Source organism: Macrotis lagotis, chromosome 5, assembly GCF_037893015.1.
Source record: "Macrotis lagotis isolate mMagLag1 chromosome 5, bilby.v1.9.chrom.fasta, whole genome shotgun sequence".
Lineage (NCBI taxonomy): Eukaryota > Metazoa > Chordata > Mammalia > Peramelemorphia > Peramelidae > Macrotis > Macrotis lagotis.
Genome location: NC_133662.1, coordinates 165,176,285 through 165,194,842, shown reverse-complemented (window position 1 = coordinate 165,194,842; position 18,558 = coordinate 165,176,285). Strand labels below are relative to the sequence as shown.

At 34.7% G+C, this 18,558-nt stretch overlaps 1 protein-coding gene across 2 annotated transcripts in view; it reads right to left on the bottom strand.

Annotated features, from left to right (window-relative positions):
• PLEKHG1 (pleckstrin homology and RhoGEF domain containing G1) overlaps positions 1 to 18,558 on the bottom strand; it is a 270,972-nt gene that overhangs the window by 126,050 nt on the left and 126,364 nt on the right. Inside the window, exon 1 of one of the 2 annotated variants that reach the window (XM_074187814.1) lies at positions 10,404 to 14,307. The exons of the other annotated variant lie outside the window; for it this stretch is intronic. Coding sequence (XP_074043915.1) covers positions 10,404 to 10,521 — 118 coding nt within the window. The 5' untranslated portion in view covers positions 10,522 to 14,307. Of the gene's footprint in view, positions 1 to 10,403; positions 14,308 to 18,558 lie in introns of those variants that run through there. 2 annotated transcript variants of the gene reach the window in all.

Below are 18,558 nucleotides of genomic sequence, written 5' to 3'. Positions count from 1 at the left end.
AAATTCTTCCAACTGTGGAACAAGAGATAATTAAAATTAGCTTACATATATAAAGATGTTTAATTTTAGAGGTTAAAATAAAATGCAATGAAATACTGTCAGTCAAAGAAAAAAGATTTCATTCAATTAAAAAAGACATTGTAAATCCTGAACTCAGTTCAGATGGATTTATTTGTAAAAGAGAGAAGAGAGAACTTCATAAAGTCTAGAACATCAAGACATTTGTTAACTATTTTTTCTAGAATTTTAATTATAAAATATATCCCTTTTTGTCCTCAGGGATCCTTCTATAGGGAAAAATTTTAATTATACATGACAGATGGAGTTTTTCATCTGAAGGAAAAGGAGGGTTAGATGGGGATAGGAAAACATACAACTCATTGACTTCACATAAAAGAAAGCAAATATTGGGAGACATCTGTTTGGGTAGATAATAAAGACAACATTTTTTGAAGAAGAAAAAAGTTGAATTCAGCATAATCATTTTCTATTATAACTCTAACAGTTCTTCCCAGTCTGATGAAAGATCTATGATCCACTTAATGCCAATCACTAAAAATCTAATTGCTTCGAGTGGGGCCAATTGGAAATGACATTCTATAAGAGGAGCTAGGTATCACAAAATGAAATATAGATAAATGAGAGATTGATTTTTAGTGTCACTCACAAATATTAAGTAGGGAAACTTGAAAAGGAAAGCAGATCCAAGTGCTTTCCATTCATTTGTTTATAAGATGTCAAATCATTCTATGGTCATAAGCAGTCAAAATCTAAACTATTCTACTTTCAGGATTACTATTTCTGAATTCATTTTAGTTACTTCATTTTAAAATACATACCAAAAAGCACATTTAAGATTTTAATACATAAATGATTAAAGCCATCTACATTTAAGTCAACTTTCAGAAGACTACTTTACAAAAATCTCTTTTAAAATTACTACAAACCATACCATACCGAAGTGTTGATTAGAGAAATGAAATCTCTCTCAAATTAAAAGAAAATCCCAATCAGGTTAATAAAGAGTGTGCCAAAAGGTCTTGGTACAGTTTCAAGCTTTAATAGTTATTTTATATAAAAAACTTCTATCAAATATTATTTACATTAATATTTTATTATTTATATCCAATATTATATCACAATGAATTTATTAATATTAAATATATATATATATTATCAAGTTATTAAAGCCTGAAATTGCAATAAGACTTTAGGAACATCCTGTATTTTATAAATTGTCTATATTTTAAGCAATCCAAAAAAAGTAATTTTATTCTTTAAAAGCCTTACAAGTCTGCTAAGACAAGGTTAAAGTACAAAGAAATGATCTTTGCAATGGCTTTCAAGCTCAGTTTTGAACGAACAATAGCAACTATCAGCAGAATCAGAAACAGACACATAACAAAAAAACCAAGAACATATTTTAGAAAGAATGCTTACCTCAGATGTTTTTACTACTGCACATCCACACTAATTTTTTCCCACAGATTTAGGTTCAAAAGCTCTTATAAAACCATCCTTGTATTCCAATAAGTCCATCATTAATTTTTCAAAGGCTAGTTGGCTCAAAACTCCCTCCAAGCATTTGGCATCATGATGGAGGCTGTTACTCAGAAATCAATCAGCAAAGACAGGTAAAGGTGTAGAGAAAGGGACCTGATGGGCGAGCTAAGGCAGCTTTTAAGAAGTCTCATTAAGTAGTCACTTGCAGAGTTAACCCAAGATTAACAAGTGGCTAAAGCCTATCATTGGTTCCAAAGTGAAATCTGCAGTTTTGATACTAAAGCTGGCAAACTGCCATCATTGCAGGCCTCAAAAGGCTTCAGGGCTGAGAGAAAAGGAAGAAGAGAAAAAAAACAACCCAAAACAATAATCCACCACTACACACTGATTGCCTAGGACAAATCTCCTCAGGCTGCTCATGTGCATCATTATCATTTGTCTCATTGATTCTGGGTCAGAATTAGTGCTGACTCCACAACAAGACTCTACTGAATTTATTTGACTAAAGGCATTTAAAAATCATTTAGAGATATCTGAACAGAGTACTTAAAGAAATACATTCTTTGCTGTTTGAACTGTTTGAAAAGGCAACGTTGCTGTTTAATTGAAAGGTCATTAGGTTTGGAGTAAGAATAAATTGGATTTACTTAGTTACTATCCATGTAATAGTTTTTTAAAAAAATTTATTATTTAAGACAATGGGGTTAAGTGACTTGCCCAAGGTCACACAGGCAATTATTAAGTGTCTGAGGTCAAATTTGAACTCAGATTCTCCTGACTCCAGGCCAGTACTCTAGCCACTGCACCACCTAAGTGCCCCCAACTCATGTAGTAGTTCACTTGGATAATTCACTTGACTTTTCTGGGGAGGGGAAGAGGCACAGCGATCATAACCCTGGATTAAAATCGGGTAAACTTGGCAGCCTGGACCCAATGGAGGGTTGGGGTGGTGGGGTCAGGCAGGCGTTTGAAGTCTCATTTTTTATAGGAATGTTTTTGGGGAACAGTCTAACTTTTATCTGTGCTACTTTGGTGTTAGTTCATTAACATATCCAGGTCATCTCAAAGTTGTCAGTAAAACTTTGAAGTTAATAAACCCACATCATCTCAAAATTATCATACCATTGGTGTTCTGCTCATCATACTGTATGTCTGAAATTCATTTGAGATTAACGTATCATAGAACCAAAGGGCCTGGAGAGCAAAAATTAGATGACTTCCCCTGACTTGGCACACATTGTTAAGTTGTAATTTTATCTTAATCTTTGTCTCATTTTGCTCATTTGTAAAATGATCTGTAAAAGAAAATGCAAACCATTCCAAGTATCTTTGTCCACCTGCCCCAAATGGGGACACGAGGAGTCAGACACAACTGAAACATTTGGACATACAGGATTTTCAGATTCTGCTTTGCAATCTTTTGTTCTACTATTGCTGCTTTATACTGCTGCTTAGAAACTTATTTACTATGCTGACTAGAAGGGAAAGTGATCAGGGAGAAGAGAACAAGATGCAATTTTAACATAGTTTATTTAATGAATATTTTAAAAATATGAACAATTATGAAAATAGAAGATGAGAGACAGTTAATGGATCAAGATTCTAAATTTTAGTTCAGCTAATTTTGTCAGTCTTTTGACTTCTACTTTCTGAAATAAACTGAAAATAATATAATGAAGTGGTCATTTGATGAAGAAATCTGATAGAATTTTCATTATTAAAAATAATAAATATTAAAACATTTTATTACCCTCCAACTATAGGCTCCAAAAAACTATGCTAAATACTTTATAATTATTGTTTCATTTGATTCTCACAACAACCCTGAGAGTTAGGTGCTTTTACTGACTCCATTGTACAGAGGAGGGAACTGAGACAGAGGTTAAATGACTTGTTCAGGATCATGTAGTAAGAGTCTGAGGAGATTTGAACATGGGTCACCTTGACTTTAGGACTATTTTGTTTCCATTGTGACACTCTAGCTGCTTCTATCAATATATCAAATGTTTTGGTTCAAAGAGTATTTGCAAATATATGAGGCATTTCAAAATAGGTAAGATTCTAAGAAAGCCTATTTAAACACCAAAATATAAAAGACCAATTTGACAAGAAGGTACCTCTTTTCAATCTGGAATTCTCTTCTACAGTATAGGGATATAATCTAGACCAATGCCACCTGAAAATTGACCTCATATTTAAGAAATTAAGGGAAAATCAATTCCTTTAATGTTTGCAGAGTAATTCTCCCAATTCCATTCAACAAACCTTTATTGTTAATTTAGAAGCAGGTCTTTAACAAAAGCTGACACTTTACTCAATATAGTACATTGCCTCTCTTGAATGATTACTAGGAAAAATAACAGAAGGCACCAAGGCACTTTCAAGTTTTAGAATCAACATCATCAACCAATTTCTTTGGAAAACTTCTGGGATGAAGAACTTAGGTCACCTTTTTAAAATAGGGCAAATATTGTTCTTTGGAACAGACTTGTTGCTGAGCCTCTCCATGGAGCAAAAGGCACAAAAAACAATGTTCACATGGAAACAAAAACAACAGTGACTAAAATATGGGGACACCAACAGATACTGGACTTGTTCAAATTCTCTTTTAAGAGATATAGCAGGCTATTGCATGGAAGATGTAGGAAAAATAAAACATAAGCATTTTTAGTGTTTTTGATAATATGCTTGAATTTAAGCTTATACAAGTAATAGGTTTTGTTCAAGTTTGTCAGCTTAAAAGATGTATTGATCAGATGATAAGTGAGAACACAGTTACTGAGTCTAAGCCAGTCAGAGGCCCTAGATGATGCTGTGAAGTGGGGAGAGGGACAGATCATAAATAGACCACATAAACAAAGGACGATTACCCCCAAATCTGCAGAAAAGGAAATGGATTATGACAGATTATAACCCTGTCCCTACATTTTCTAAATGGAAAAAGAAACTCTGATATATTCCCCACCATTCTCTCCAGACATGCTGTCTGGTCATGAGTATGCCTCTGAAATGTAAAAATAATCATAATTTAAATATAATGTGTCACTAGAAAGCAATGAAATTGACTCCATATATAATCTGCCTCATTAATTTATATATTATATCATTATTTTTAGCAGGTGTTTGTAACCTTTTTATGTTATGGTAACCTATTAAAATTTATGAACCCTTCTCAGAATAATGCTTTTAAATATAAAAAACAAAATGCATTAGTTACAAAAGAAACCTATATTAGAATAGAGTTTTCACTTTATTAAAAAAAGAAAGCAAGTTCCTGGATATCAGGTTAAGAACCCCTTCTTTATGGTCACATGCCAGAATTAAAATATTAGAGACCAATCTAATCTATTATCAATTTCATACTGAGTATTTATTCAGCAGAGAGTTTTATACTATGAACAGAGTCCAAGGTAGGGCCTAAGGAGACAAGAAAAGAAAAATTATATAAGGTATTGGATACCAAAGAAGTCATATAGCATGGGTACCAGGACATTTCAGAAGCAGGAGAGTTCACAGAGGGTTGGGGCATTCTTGGAAGACTGCAGAGAGATGAGGTTCCTGAATACATCAACAATCAATTTGAATTATGTTATGCACCTCTTGGCAGCCCTTCCAGAACCAAAACTTACAAATTCTTGCACTTAATAACAACCCCCCCCCATAGATTTTAAATTGCCTCTGCTTTTAGAAAGGACCCTGTAAATAGTTATAAGAACTTTATCAGTTATGCCCAGTGTCTTCTTTCATTTTATTTATATATTTGCTCATGGCTATGTGTATACAGCTTTCTGTTATATAGTCCTAATTTTACTTTTAAAATTCTTCTTTTTTTTTACTATACCTTAAATCATTCCAAATATACCTAATCTTATTCTTAATGGCATGATGGTATTCCATTAGAATGGAATTAGAAGAACAGCTAGGTGGCTCAGTAGATAGAGTGCTGGACCTGGTGTCAAGAAGATAAGTTCAAATCCAACTTCAGATATTTATTAGCTGTGTGACCCTGGGCAAGTCATTTAACTTGTGTGCCTTAATCCCACTGGAGAAAAAACATAGCAAAGTGCTTCAGTATCTTTGTCAAGAAAACCCCATGTACAGAATTAGTATTCTATGGGATCATAAAGCATCAGATATGACTGAATAACTGAACAATTCCATTAGAATAATAAAACAAATTTTCAATTATTCCTCAAATGATGGGTTTTCAATTTTTCATGATTATCAAAAAAATTCTGTAACAATAATATATGGCTTTAATATAGCACTTGGCGAACCTCAGAATACTTTAATGCATTTACTATCTGAAATTCATAATGATACTTGTGAGAGACATTCCTGGCAATATCCCCATTTTATAGAGAAAAGAACAGAAACTCAAAGAGAATACAAAGTTTGCACATGGTCACTTAAACTATTAAGTCTTACAGACAGGATTTGAACCTAGGTCTTTTCTGACTATGAGTCTAATGTTCTCTAACGGTGACTTAAACTTTTGAAAAATGACTCCATCAATTAAAAAATAATTTTTTTGAGTATGCTCCCCTAACATGTACATTTATTTATTTGTAAATTATAGACATTTACTCTTTTTTTTGGAGGGGGAGGGTTGCAAGGTAATGGGGTTAAGTGTCTTTCCCAAGGTCACTAAGCTAAATAATTATTGTCTGAGGCTGAATTTGAACCCAGGTCCTCCTGACTCCAGGGTCGATACTATATCCACTGCACCACCTAGCTTCCCCCTACATTTACTCTTTTATTACTTTTATTACATTATGAAACACACAAAGCATAATGAAAAAAAAAGAATATAGAATCACTAGAGAGTCACTGAGTAGAAGAGTGGCAGGATCAGTCCTCCATTTAATAATTATCACCAAAGATCACCTTAATTCCACAATGTGGAGTGGGGAGAGACCTGAGCCAGGAAGGACATTTAGGAGGCTATTTTCATAGTTCAACGAAGAGGTGATTTGGGCCTGAGGCTAGTGGTTGTGTGAGTAATGAGACAGACATAATAGATGTGGGAGCAGGAAAGATAAGATGGCAGCCTGGGTGACTGGAAAAATGGTGATGATTTCAACCAAAAGAGAAGCATGGAGGAAGAGGGAGATGTGTGAAGAAATATAATATAGTAAGATTCATTGTGCATAATGTATTCTATCCACTTATTTTCAATTTGTACAGATTCATTCTGTTTTACCTAAAATAAAAAGGGGGGAGATGGGGCTTTTACTGCTAACTATCCACCCAGGACAGGGTCCTGGTTGTGAAGTGACCTAAAAGAAAGGGGGATAGGAATGAGTGAGCAGGAGAATTTTTTCCTGAGGGGGCCAACTGCCAGGAAAGAAGGGAGGAGATTTTGAACTTTCACACAATGGAAAGAAGGGATGAGTTGAAGGAGACTAGAGGATAAAAGTAGGTGTGGTTATGGTAGAATAAGTCCCATCATTGGGTATCACAAAAAGGATACCCAGCTTTCCATCCTTTGAGTAGTCGAATACAAACCTCTCTAAAGTAGACCACCCCTAAGAGGCTCTGGCCCTTACCTTGTTGCTATGTTTCTTATAGTTTCTTTTAGATGACACTTTTAGGATATATGCCTAAAAGTGATATTATTGAATCATAGATGATTAATAATTCTAATACTGTGCTATTACCATGTTTTCATCCCAAAAATTTACTACTCCACATACAATGTATTATGCTTTTGTAATTCAGGAAAAATAGCACATAGTGACAAAATTAAGTTTGGAAAATATGAAGAAATGCCTCTAGTTATTTTAATTTTCACTTATTTGATTATTAAAAAGCTTGATTATATATTTAAGTGATTGCCTACTTTTAATTTTAATTATATATTTGTAGGGTAATAATTGGATTCTTTTGATTGCTTTTGATTCATATCAAAGGGCTTAGCTTTCTTGTTCCTTTACTCTCTCCTCCACAAAGATATAGAATAAATTATTATGAGAACATCCAAAACAATTTTGGCAACTTTAAGAAAATATAAGATGAAGCCATATATCTATATCTATATATCTATGTCTATATCTATATATCTCTATCTCTATCTCTATATCTATATAATGGTCAAATGGGCTATAATAAAAAAGCAACAAAAATCCAAGTGTGTTTACCAAATACATTTATCCTTACAACCAGAGATGCGCTATCTACTGATTAACAACTGTTTCTCCCCAAAAAGTACATGTGATACATTTTAAAATTTAATAAACTTTATTAATATTTTCCCCATTACTTTCTTAAGTCAACAAAACAATAAATCAAGCCCTTGATTTCTGAGATGTAAATGCTCACACTAAAAAATTTAATAATTACTAAACAGCTGGTTCAAACTGGATCCAACACAGCCCTGCATGCTTTCTGGATAAAAAGATACTGAAGTGCACTGTTTATTTACATCACCTTTGTCTCTATGGCCATATAACCCAAAGGAACCCTAAAAAATGGACTCTGCAGCTGCTCCTTATGCAAACATCACAGGTCTTACAATGAGTAAGGGAAAAAAAGAGGGACTATTCAGAATCCAGAGTGGTTAGCAATATTTTAGCAAAACTAAATTCTGCTAAAAAATTTTTGTTAGATACAAGGCTCTGGGAAGACAAAGAAGAAAGATGCCTTTATGCTAATGGGAGGATGGGATAATAATCAATATCTATGCAAATATGTATGATTTAGGTCACAAGAAGGAAAGGAGAGACAAATTGTTCTAGGAAGGAAAGAATATTTTCAGAAAGGATGGGGAAACCAAGCATGCATTCCAGAGTCAAAATATAAAATATTTCTTAATGACTTTAATGTTTCAAAGTATTTTTTCCCCTAGGAACTATATACAAAGGGAACCGTATAAGCAATACTGTTGCCATTTTACAGATGAAGAGACAGAGCTCTAGTGAGTTGCTCATGATCATAGTCACCTATTCTATGATACTAATGTACGCTAGAATTTGAACCTGGATCTTTTGACTCCAAATTCAGATTTGCTTCCCTAGCAAGGATTATGACTCAGGTGTACTAACTTATTATTTCTTAGGGCTCTATCCAGTATTAGTAATACTGCTAGCATCTTCTCACATAGTCGTCATCATAAATATTTACTCAGCACCCACTGAGGGTGTGGTCTATTCTAAGGCATTTTCAAATCTTCTTTAACTTAAGTTTTATTGACTAAATCAGGTCAAAACATTTATATAGTATTATATGTGCAGTTTTTTAAATAGGTAGTCATGTTTGATTTACATTACAAAGGCAGTTTGGTGAGGGGAGTTAAACATTCTGTTTATATACTAACAGTAATTGCTTCAGAGAATATTGCTGATGAAAGTGCTTTGGCCCCTTATAATTCTCAGAATCTATTATTTCTGTAAATAAACTACCAGTTGTTGTCTCATTGGATAGTCACATTTCCTTCCTTATTTTTTTTCCTCAAGAAGATCTTATTTATTGCTTAATTTTATTTTTTAAATTTATTTTTTTAATTTATAGAATAAAACAAGCATTTCCAAAGTATAATTCAATAAAAATATGATTGTACATAAAACTGTACATCTTTTATGGACATATTTCCTTTTATATGTGTAGTGTAGATTGACTTTATTAAAAATTTAAAAGGTGATTTTATGCTAGACCAAAAATAAAACCAAAACTTTTAGTCTATAGGAAAAAAAAACCAAACACGTTGATTACTACAGAAGGAAATTCTCCAGCCAGTGACAACTTAAGCTAACATTTAAAATACCATTGAGTGAAGAAAGGGCCTGAAGGTTGTTTTGACCATTTAAGGCCAAATCCAGTCAAAAGAGAAGCATAGACCTTTCAGAGTTAAGTATTACCTGCTCAAGTTAGTGATCATTTATGACTCTTGGGAGGTCTGAGGAGTTGTCAAATAAACTAAACAAACTGGAAGGAGTAAAGAGACTTTATTGAAGTGGAAGATCTGCTACTATCTTGGGTGTAGTAACTGCCCCATTCTGGGCCTCTGCTGCCACCAGTAAAATGAAGATATGCTCTAAGATACCTTTTACCTACAAATCTAGGATTCTCTGATCCAGTCATGGTTGTCAAGCATAGAATTTTGCACCTGAAAGGGAACTGAAGGATCATAAGATCTACTCCTCATTATCCAAATGAGAAAATGGAATTGTGTAGTGAGCAAATTATTTGTTCAAGGTCACCCAAAGTCAGAATTTGAACCTAAGACCTTGACTCCAAAGCGATTGCATTTTATGTTATACCTCTGCCTCAATATTTTGATATCTTTAGATTTTACAAATTATGACAATATCTATATAATATATCTATATCTATATAGAGATATACATATGAATGTATATATCCCTAGCAGAGAATACCTGCTTACATTTATTTTCATGGGCTCAATAAGTCATTTATCATTTTGGGTTCTTAATTTTCAATGAAACAAAACAAAAATATTGTCCCATTGGCTTTTTTATCTATGTTAAGAGAACTGTCTATTTTTGTTATTAATGGTACCACTAAGTCACTTACATAAATGAAACTGAATAAAAATGAAAAGCAAGTTAGGTTAAAACCAAGAAGTTGACCCAATTAATTTCTGACTAATTTCTCTTATTACAAATGAGTGATCCAACCATTTGGCCAGATCAAGAATAGAAAAGCTAAAAAACCTTTTCTTTTCTAAAGAAGTCAGATAAGCAACATGCACAAAATAGGGCTATCTCTTAATTTCTACCTTCAGCTTTACTCCTGGGAGTAAAGATAATAATAATAATAATAAGCATTTATTATGTTAGAATTTGTGAACTCTAAAGAAATAATTTTCTAATTCATTCTCCTTACTCTTCCAAAAATTAAGAAGAAAAAAATTATATACAATAAAATTATTCTGAACCTACCCAAAATCTGGGTCCCATCTTGGAGATGTGGAATTGTCATTTTTCTTTCTGCCTTTCCAAGAGACTTTCGATTCCTCCATCCCCTAACCAGTGTCTCTACCATAGCTACTGACAACATTCACACAGATGCAAGAAGATGAATGAGAGAGTTAGATGCTTTGGTTAAACAGCAACTGTAGGAAGAAACATTTCCTCATTTGCAAATATTGCTCTGTGCAGGGAAGACAGGTTAGTGCAGTTGTCACCTTCTAAGGCCTCCACCCACTGAGTCCTCCACCCACATTCTTATCCTCTTTATTTGACTTCAGCATGACAGAGAATTGGAGGAATCTGGGAGGTAAAATTATCAAGAATATGGAGAGTAAATGAGAAGAATCAATCAATTGTAAACAAATATTTAACAATTGACTTGCACTGAGGCAGAAAATGGAGACTTTCTTCATAAATTGTTTGCAGGTGCCCCCTAATGGCCAAGTGTACACAGGTAGTTAAAAATAAGAGACTTTTAAGGGAGTAAAAGTGAAATAAGGATACAAAACTAATCCAATATCACAGAATCTCTAAGGATACAAAACTAATCCAATATCACAGAATCTCTCTCAAAGCTCTTTTCTTCCTTCTTCCATTTTCTCCTCTTCCTCCTCCTCCTCTTCTTCCTTTTCCTCCTCTTCCTCTTGCTGTACTCTCTCTTTCTCCTCCTCCTCTTTTTCCTCCTTCATTTTTCTTCCCCTTCTCCTTCATCAAAGGAAGTTTCACAGAAAAATGAAACCAGGATGGTTTTGACTGGGAGAAAATGTCAGTAGTATTGTCTGAGGGGCTCTGATAATTTTTCAAGATTTTTGGGACATCCACACACATTTTTCTTCATGTCCAGTATTTTTTCCTATATAAGCCCTCTTCTCTGAAGCTATAATTAATTCATATGTGTGTGTGTGTGTTCAGCTCATTAAATGACAAAAACCATTCCAGTTAAAACAAAATGATCGTATGCAGTTGTGATGAAGAAAAACTATTAACAATTCTATTTTAAAATTTCCCTTTAATTTTCTGTTTATTTTGATTTAACTAGTTGATTCAGAGTGAATTTCAGAGAAAATATTGAAGTTTGAAGCATTGGAAGTTTGAAGCAATCAACACAATGCATTGGAAGTTTGAAACAATCAACACAATGTCATATGTAAACAGGAGCATCTAAAAGAACTCACTATCCATAGGGAATCTCTCTTCTATTTAGATGCAGTATTGGATAGAACGTACAGGGGAAGGGAAGGGAGATGGAATTAAAAATTTATTATGTCTTCTATGTAACAAGCACTGGGCTAAAAACTGCAAGTATTATTTTATATTCATAACATATGTATTATAATGATCTTCAACTCATGGTTGAGAAGAGAAGTATCTGAGGTCACATGTGAACTCAGTCTACTTGACTCCAGGACTTCCTGATTTCAGGTTCATGGTTTCATCCATTACACCATCTATCTGCCTCCATGACAGCATTAAACACCTTTAGCAAGGATGGGGCTTCCTGTTTTAGATCTCAATGCATTAATAGAAAAATTTAAACAAAAGCTATTTCTGTTGTCAAATCTATCAAGTCTCCACATGATTTCAATAATGTATGGCATCATATCTTGTTGCTTAGAAATCTGCTGTGAAGAGCCATTAATCAATATTTTGTTTTACTGGTCAAATGATTTTTTAAAAAATCATCCACAAATTATGAGCACAGTGGGAACATGTTCTTTAGACCTTTTAATCAACTGCAAATAGAGTATATATAGTTTGAAAAAAACCTTTTTATTCTTTTCTCTTGTTTTTTTATCAAGAAATTTTATCTAGAAATGATAAATGTGTTGGCCATCTACCCTGGGAAAAACAAGTGGATGAAAAATGACTATTGTCTAAGCTATGATATGCAGTTGACTGAATGAGCCAAGGAACTTTGTTGTATAGACACTAGACAATGATCTGAATTGAAAATGAAAAGAAAGATAAATAGCAGCATGGCCTTTGAAGAATTTGTGTTTTTAAAAATGAGGCCTTTGGTAGTCCCAAAAGTACTGCTGCATAAAGACTCAAGAAATGAAATGGAATCACCTTTAAAGAATTAAAGGTATATAGTTTAATGAAAAGGCAAATTAAGAGGTGGATAGTAGGTATGCATCAGCTGCAGCACGTTATCAGACCAGACTTGCACAAGAGAGGTGGGACAAAAGATGTCATCAGAGAAATATATGACTGGAAAAGCAGGTAGTTTGGTCATATAACAAGAATAAAAGATAACTGATAGCCAGTCCACAAGTTAAAGAATTAGAGCAGTGAAATCAAACTCAAATAGATAAAGGAATCATGAAACCATATAAAAAAAATCCTTGTGGGTTGCATATTAATATTGTTAAGTTGTTTCAAATTCTTTGTAACTGCTTTTGGGGGGTTTTCTTGGCAAAGATACTATAATGGTTTGCCATTTTCTTCTCTGGTTCATTTTAATAATTTTTGGGGGGAGGGATTTCAAGGCAATGGAGTTAAGTGGCTTGTTCAAGGCCACACAGCTAGGTAATTATTAAGTGTCTGAGGCTGGATTTGAACTCAGGTACTCCTAAATCCAGGGATGGCGTCCTATCTACTACCTAACTGCAGCCCTCTGGCTCATTTTAAACATGAGAAAACAAACAGGTTTAAGTGACTTGCCCAGGATCATACAGCCAGTAAGTGTCTGAGGCTAGATTTGAAGATGAGTCTTGCTCACTTTAGACCTGGTTCTCTATCTACTGCACCAAATAGCTGCCCCACATATTGAATTAGAAAGCCACTTATAACTAGATAACATCTCTGTTATTGTTAGCTATTTCCCAATTACATTTTAATCTAATTCAGACAGCACTTGAGAGTGATGTGGGTGCTGAGAGTGATAGATATAATTGGTACCTCTGTTCTAGAGCATTGCCTGTGGTGGAAAATGTCTAAGTGGGTATGGGTAAGAATAGTACAGAAAGTAAGGGTATAGGTGTGTTATGGTTTTTACTATTGAAAGAAGTACTTGGATGAAATCAGAGATACTTAAAGAATATAAAGACATTTAGTTTCTTCAGCATTGATGAGAAAGAATGGGAAGAGAAGTTATAAGTAGAAAAACCAACTCAGACTTCAAACTAGAGATTGCAATATATGTATATGAGAATGGTATTTAGGGACCATTGGAGTAGTTGGAGTTTGGAAACTCAATTTCCTCTCTGGTAAAATTAAAACTTGAATTAACTGATCTCTGAGATCCCTTCTATCCCTGCATTTATGATCCTGTGATCATTCCATGTCCACATTGGGACTGACTGTCTAAAAATATCCCTCCAATCTCAGGACCCAGTTGCCCTTTCCAATAGAGGTGTCCTTTTATGTTCATTTTATCTTAATTTTACCTGAATAAAAACATTACTTTGACTAGGCAGCACCCCCCCACTTCAGAGGTAGCCCTGTCTTTGACCTCAGATTCCCAGGAGTGTAACTGTTCCTGAAAGATCCTGATGGTTATCTCTACTTCTTTTTTCCTTTAAAGGTCCTAGTGAATGAAATCAGGATTTAGGCTCAACAACAGAACACTGCTCCTCTGTTTGCTAGTTTTAGCAGGTGGAAATATGGACTCTCCAGTCAGGAAGCTGAGTAATGACCATTATTGCTATGGGAAGCGTGATCAGGAAGAGGAAGAAGAGTAATGTTCTGATATTGTAGGTCAACCCCACCCTTTCCAGCCCATACAAATGTACTTCCTTTAACTATATTTCATTATCAAACATTGCACTAAACTAGAGATTTATTATTGTCTTATCTGCCAATTTGTCAATTGTGAAAATTTAAAAGACATAAAGATCATTCAAGTACCAGTCTTAGATTAAGGCTCCTCTCCCCCTCTTCTCCCCCATCCCCATCCCCATCAAGAGGAGGTCATACTGAGCAGGGCCCATCAGAGTTATTTACTAGGAATTCTTGCCTTGGATGCAAAGTCAGTTGGTTAGTACAGCTGTACAGGTATAGTTACAACTCAAACTTTGAAGACTATAGGTTATATATAACTTGGGGCTATGGTCCCTAGAATAAGTATGACACAGTTACAGGAGAGAACCCTGAAGCGAAAAGAGTAGTTACTACAGGTAAGGAAGAACTGGTTTGCACCTATCATTCTGGCACCCTGAAGTAAAGGCCAAGTCTTCCTCAGCTAGTTATAATTCTAAGTTGTTTTTTTAACACAGAACATTAAAAGCTATATCAATTAATAAGCTTGAGTTGATATATGCTATTTGACCCCTTTTACCACAGTGAATAGTCCGTAAATTCACACTAAGCTTCCTTAGAGAATTAGATTGAACCCAAGTACCTATTTGCAAGTTATACCATACCAGGTATTGTAAGGATGAGTTGGAAAAACATTTAACTAACTGTTCTCATCTAAGACAGAAGAGTGAATGATGGCATAATATAAAAATATATTGATAAGTGAGTGAAGATTTCATTTTCTACACATAATCCTAAATACATTAATTACTTACCCTACTTTTAGAACCATAGAAACAGAGCTAGGAAGATCTTGGTGGTTACTTAATAACTCATAACTGAATTTGTAAAGGATCTTTACTATAACCATCAAGATGAGAAGTAGTGATCTAACTTCTCTTGAAGACCTCTGCTGGTGTGGATTTCATCATTTCCTTAAGTGATCTCATTTCACTTTTGGTTTTCACAACACAGCAATGTGTAAACATTACTAAAATGATAATGACTTTTACATTGGAATGAACTGTAGTCAATCATTTTCTTCTGCTTGGTTGATATGCACTTGTCCTCCTACTGTTTGCAGAGCTGGTTATATACTTTCTGTGCTCAAGAATACCTTTTCTCTAGGGGCGTCTAGGTGGAGCAGTAGATAGAGCACTGGACCTGGAGTCAGGCATACCTGAGTTCAAATCTGGTCTCAGACACTTAATAATTACCTAGCCTCAGACAAGCCACTTAACCCCATTGCCTTGCAAAAACCTAAAAAAAAAAAGAATACCTTTTCTCAGAATAAACCAATACATAATCAAAACTGATATGACTTGTTATGCTTCTGTTAGGTAGGTTAGGCTAAGGAGTTCAATAAACACCTGTCTGGGCAGGCAAACCAGGTGTTTAAGCTTATAAGCTTACAAACATTTTATACTAACAAAAACCACAAAGTTTTTGATGCTATTGTTTACAATTCTCTTGTATCTGACCACTATAAAGATAAGGTTGGATATATTACAGACTAAAGTCATATTGAAATTCTATAGTAGACCTTGATCAGTAATGATGTACATACTATTCTGGATATTCAGAGTAACTCAGTCTAGGATCTTGTTAGCTGGCCATGAAGGGACATTTTTACAATGTTGTTTCTCCAAGTCAGACTTGATATTTTTTCCTGAAGATAGTAAAAGCAATGGTATCTTTGAAATAGTTTAGTATTTTCTCAGCATTCTTCTTATTGAAGAAAAGTCCTTGGAAAAAGTAATAGTTCTTTTCCTCCAAATTTGAAAAGTTCTGGGAGACAAGTCATTCTCTCATGAGCCTCCCGGTTGGATTTAATTTATTTATAAGACAGTTGAAAATCTATTTTATTACAATATTATAATTTCTTAATGACCAGCACCAGGATCACATGCATAAAAAACAGGACTCCTATCCACCTTTAAGGTAGTTGGAGAAACTATATATGTGTTATTGAAACTAGAGAATCAGTAGCAAAATATAATCAAATTTCAGACAGCATAGGACAGACATGCACTGCAGTAATTTGGAGAACGGAAGAATCATCATGGGAAGAAATCTGAAGGAGCTTGAAAGGAGCATAAAATCAGGATGGCAAAAAGTAATAGAGAAGGCATGAAGGGAATAGTATGTAAAAGTATGGGATGGGAATCAGTATAGTGCCTGAGTGTACAGGGTCTCTTTTGTACAGAGATATGAGATAAGACTGAATAGGTAAAGTGATGCCAAATGATGAGAGACCTTGAATGTCTAGTTAAAGAAATGACATTATATACAATAAAGAAACAAAGAAATGCAGCATTTCTGGTCTACCTGATCAATGAGATAAATTGGGGGCATATGAGACACAAAGAAAGTACATAAAAGGCTACTGCAATAATCCAAGCATGAACTATTTTCAAATCAGTTCCATCAATGGAACTACCTTGTAGGGTGACAAATTCTCAGTTACTGGAAGTGCTTGAGAAGAGACTAGATGATTAAGCATCAGGGATGTCATAATCATAGTAGATAATCATGCATTTGGGAAGAGGTTGGTCTAGATCCCTAAGTCTGTGAGCCCCAGGCAGCTGGGGAAATTGCTCAGTGCAGGTGGAACCAGATTAAAATGTAATTAAGAAATCTTTAACAAAATAAATATACAATATAGCATGGATAATATTAATTTATGGTTTCCTAAGACATTAAGTGGCCAACAAAGATCCATTTTAGAGTGTGATACTACTGGGTCTAGGTGACTTCAGTGGTTCCTAACAGTTTTATAGGTTTTATAATTCTTAAGTATTATATATAGCAGAAAGCTGTAAGAGAAAGAGTATAAAGTAGAGGTCTGGCTAGGAAGAGACCATTAGTAGAAATTAATAATCTAGCAGATTAATATTGGTACCAAACACTCATATAAATGATTCCCACTTTTTGTATTTTAATTTGAGATTGGCTTTTTTTAAAAACAGATTTGCAAAAGGAGAAAAACAATGGCATATACTCTCAGATTAGTTTCAGATCTAGGTTAACAATTCTGCAAGAAATATCTATTAAATCAGTGCAAGGACTAGATAACATTATTTTTTATTGCTTTCTAATCAAGTATGGAATGGTTCAACAGCCTAGGACAATAGAGTCAAGTAAATTCTGTGAACAGTAGGAGAATAGTGTTATCACTTAAATGATCCTTGTGGTATTCTTTTGGTTAACAATAAAGCAAATCCCCTCTTAACTCTGAACACATTGCAGCTATAGAAGAGGGGAAAAGAAAGAATGCTGTAATTGATGATGTTCTGTGGGAGAATCATGACTATATCACAATCACAAACGCCTACTACTGAACTTTAAGTTTAGCTCTGAGGTCAGTGGAGTATATTGGGATGCTTCTGCTTGTAAGAAAGAAATTCATCAAGAGAAGAAACTAGTTCAAACTTCTTTGGACAGACCTGAATCATTTACATCTTTCTTTTTCATTTATTTCTTTATTTCTTTATTTATTTTATTCTCATTTTGTACAAATGTTTTTTTTTACATTAATAAAGTATTCTTCTTTACAAGCAAACAAAATACATGAATATAGATAGACTTGTTTGGGTGAAAAAAGTAAAGGGGAGAGGAAAAAAATTAAAATAAAAAAATAATAATAGTAATAATTGTAGGTATGGCCAGGTGGCGCAATGGACGAAGCAACAGCCCTGGAGCCACGAGTACCCAAGTCCACATCCAGCCTCGTAAACCCAACAATCACTCAGCCGTGTGACATGCAAGCCACCCGATCCCCACTGCCCTGCAAAAACCAAAAAAAAAAAAAAAGAAAAAAAAGACCCAAAATAAAATAAAATAGTAATAATAGTAGGGGTGGCTGGGTGACAGACAGAGCATTGGCCCTTGAGCCAGGAGCACCTGGGTCCAAATCCGGCCCCAGACACCCAAAGATCACCCCACTATGTGGCTCCAGGCAGGCCATCCAGCCCCACTTGCCCTGCACCCTCCCCCAAATAATCATAACAAAAAATGTGCTTCAGTCTTTGTTCCAACACCAACAACTCTGTCATGGGTGGATCTCATTCTTTATGATAAGTCCATCACAAAAGTTACTTCCATATTTTTCCACCATTGCCATTGCTGATCGCAACTCCCTCCTTTCTTATTTCTCCACTACCATGTACTCTATTTTCTCTCTCCTTTCACTATGACTCTGCTGTAGGGTAGATGAGTGGCGCAGCAGACAAATACCTGGTCCCGGGGCCAAGAAGCCCAGAGCCCCCATACCACCCCTTAGGCCCAGAATCCACCTGGCCCTGTGGTCCTGGGCAGGCCTTCCATTCCCAGCCCCTTGCAAGAAGTAAGAAAGAAAATGTGTTATATCTGGCCACTCTCCCACCAT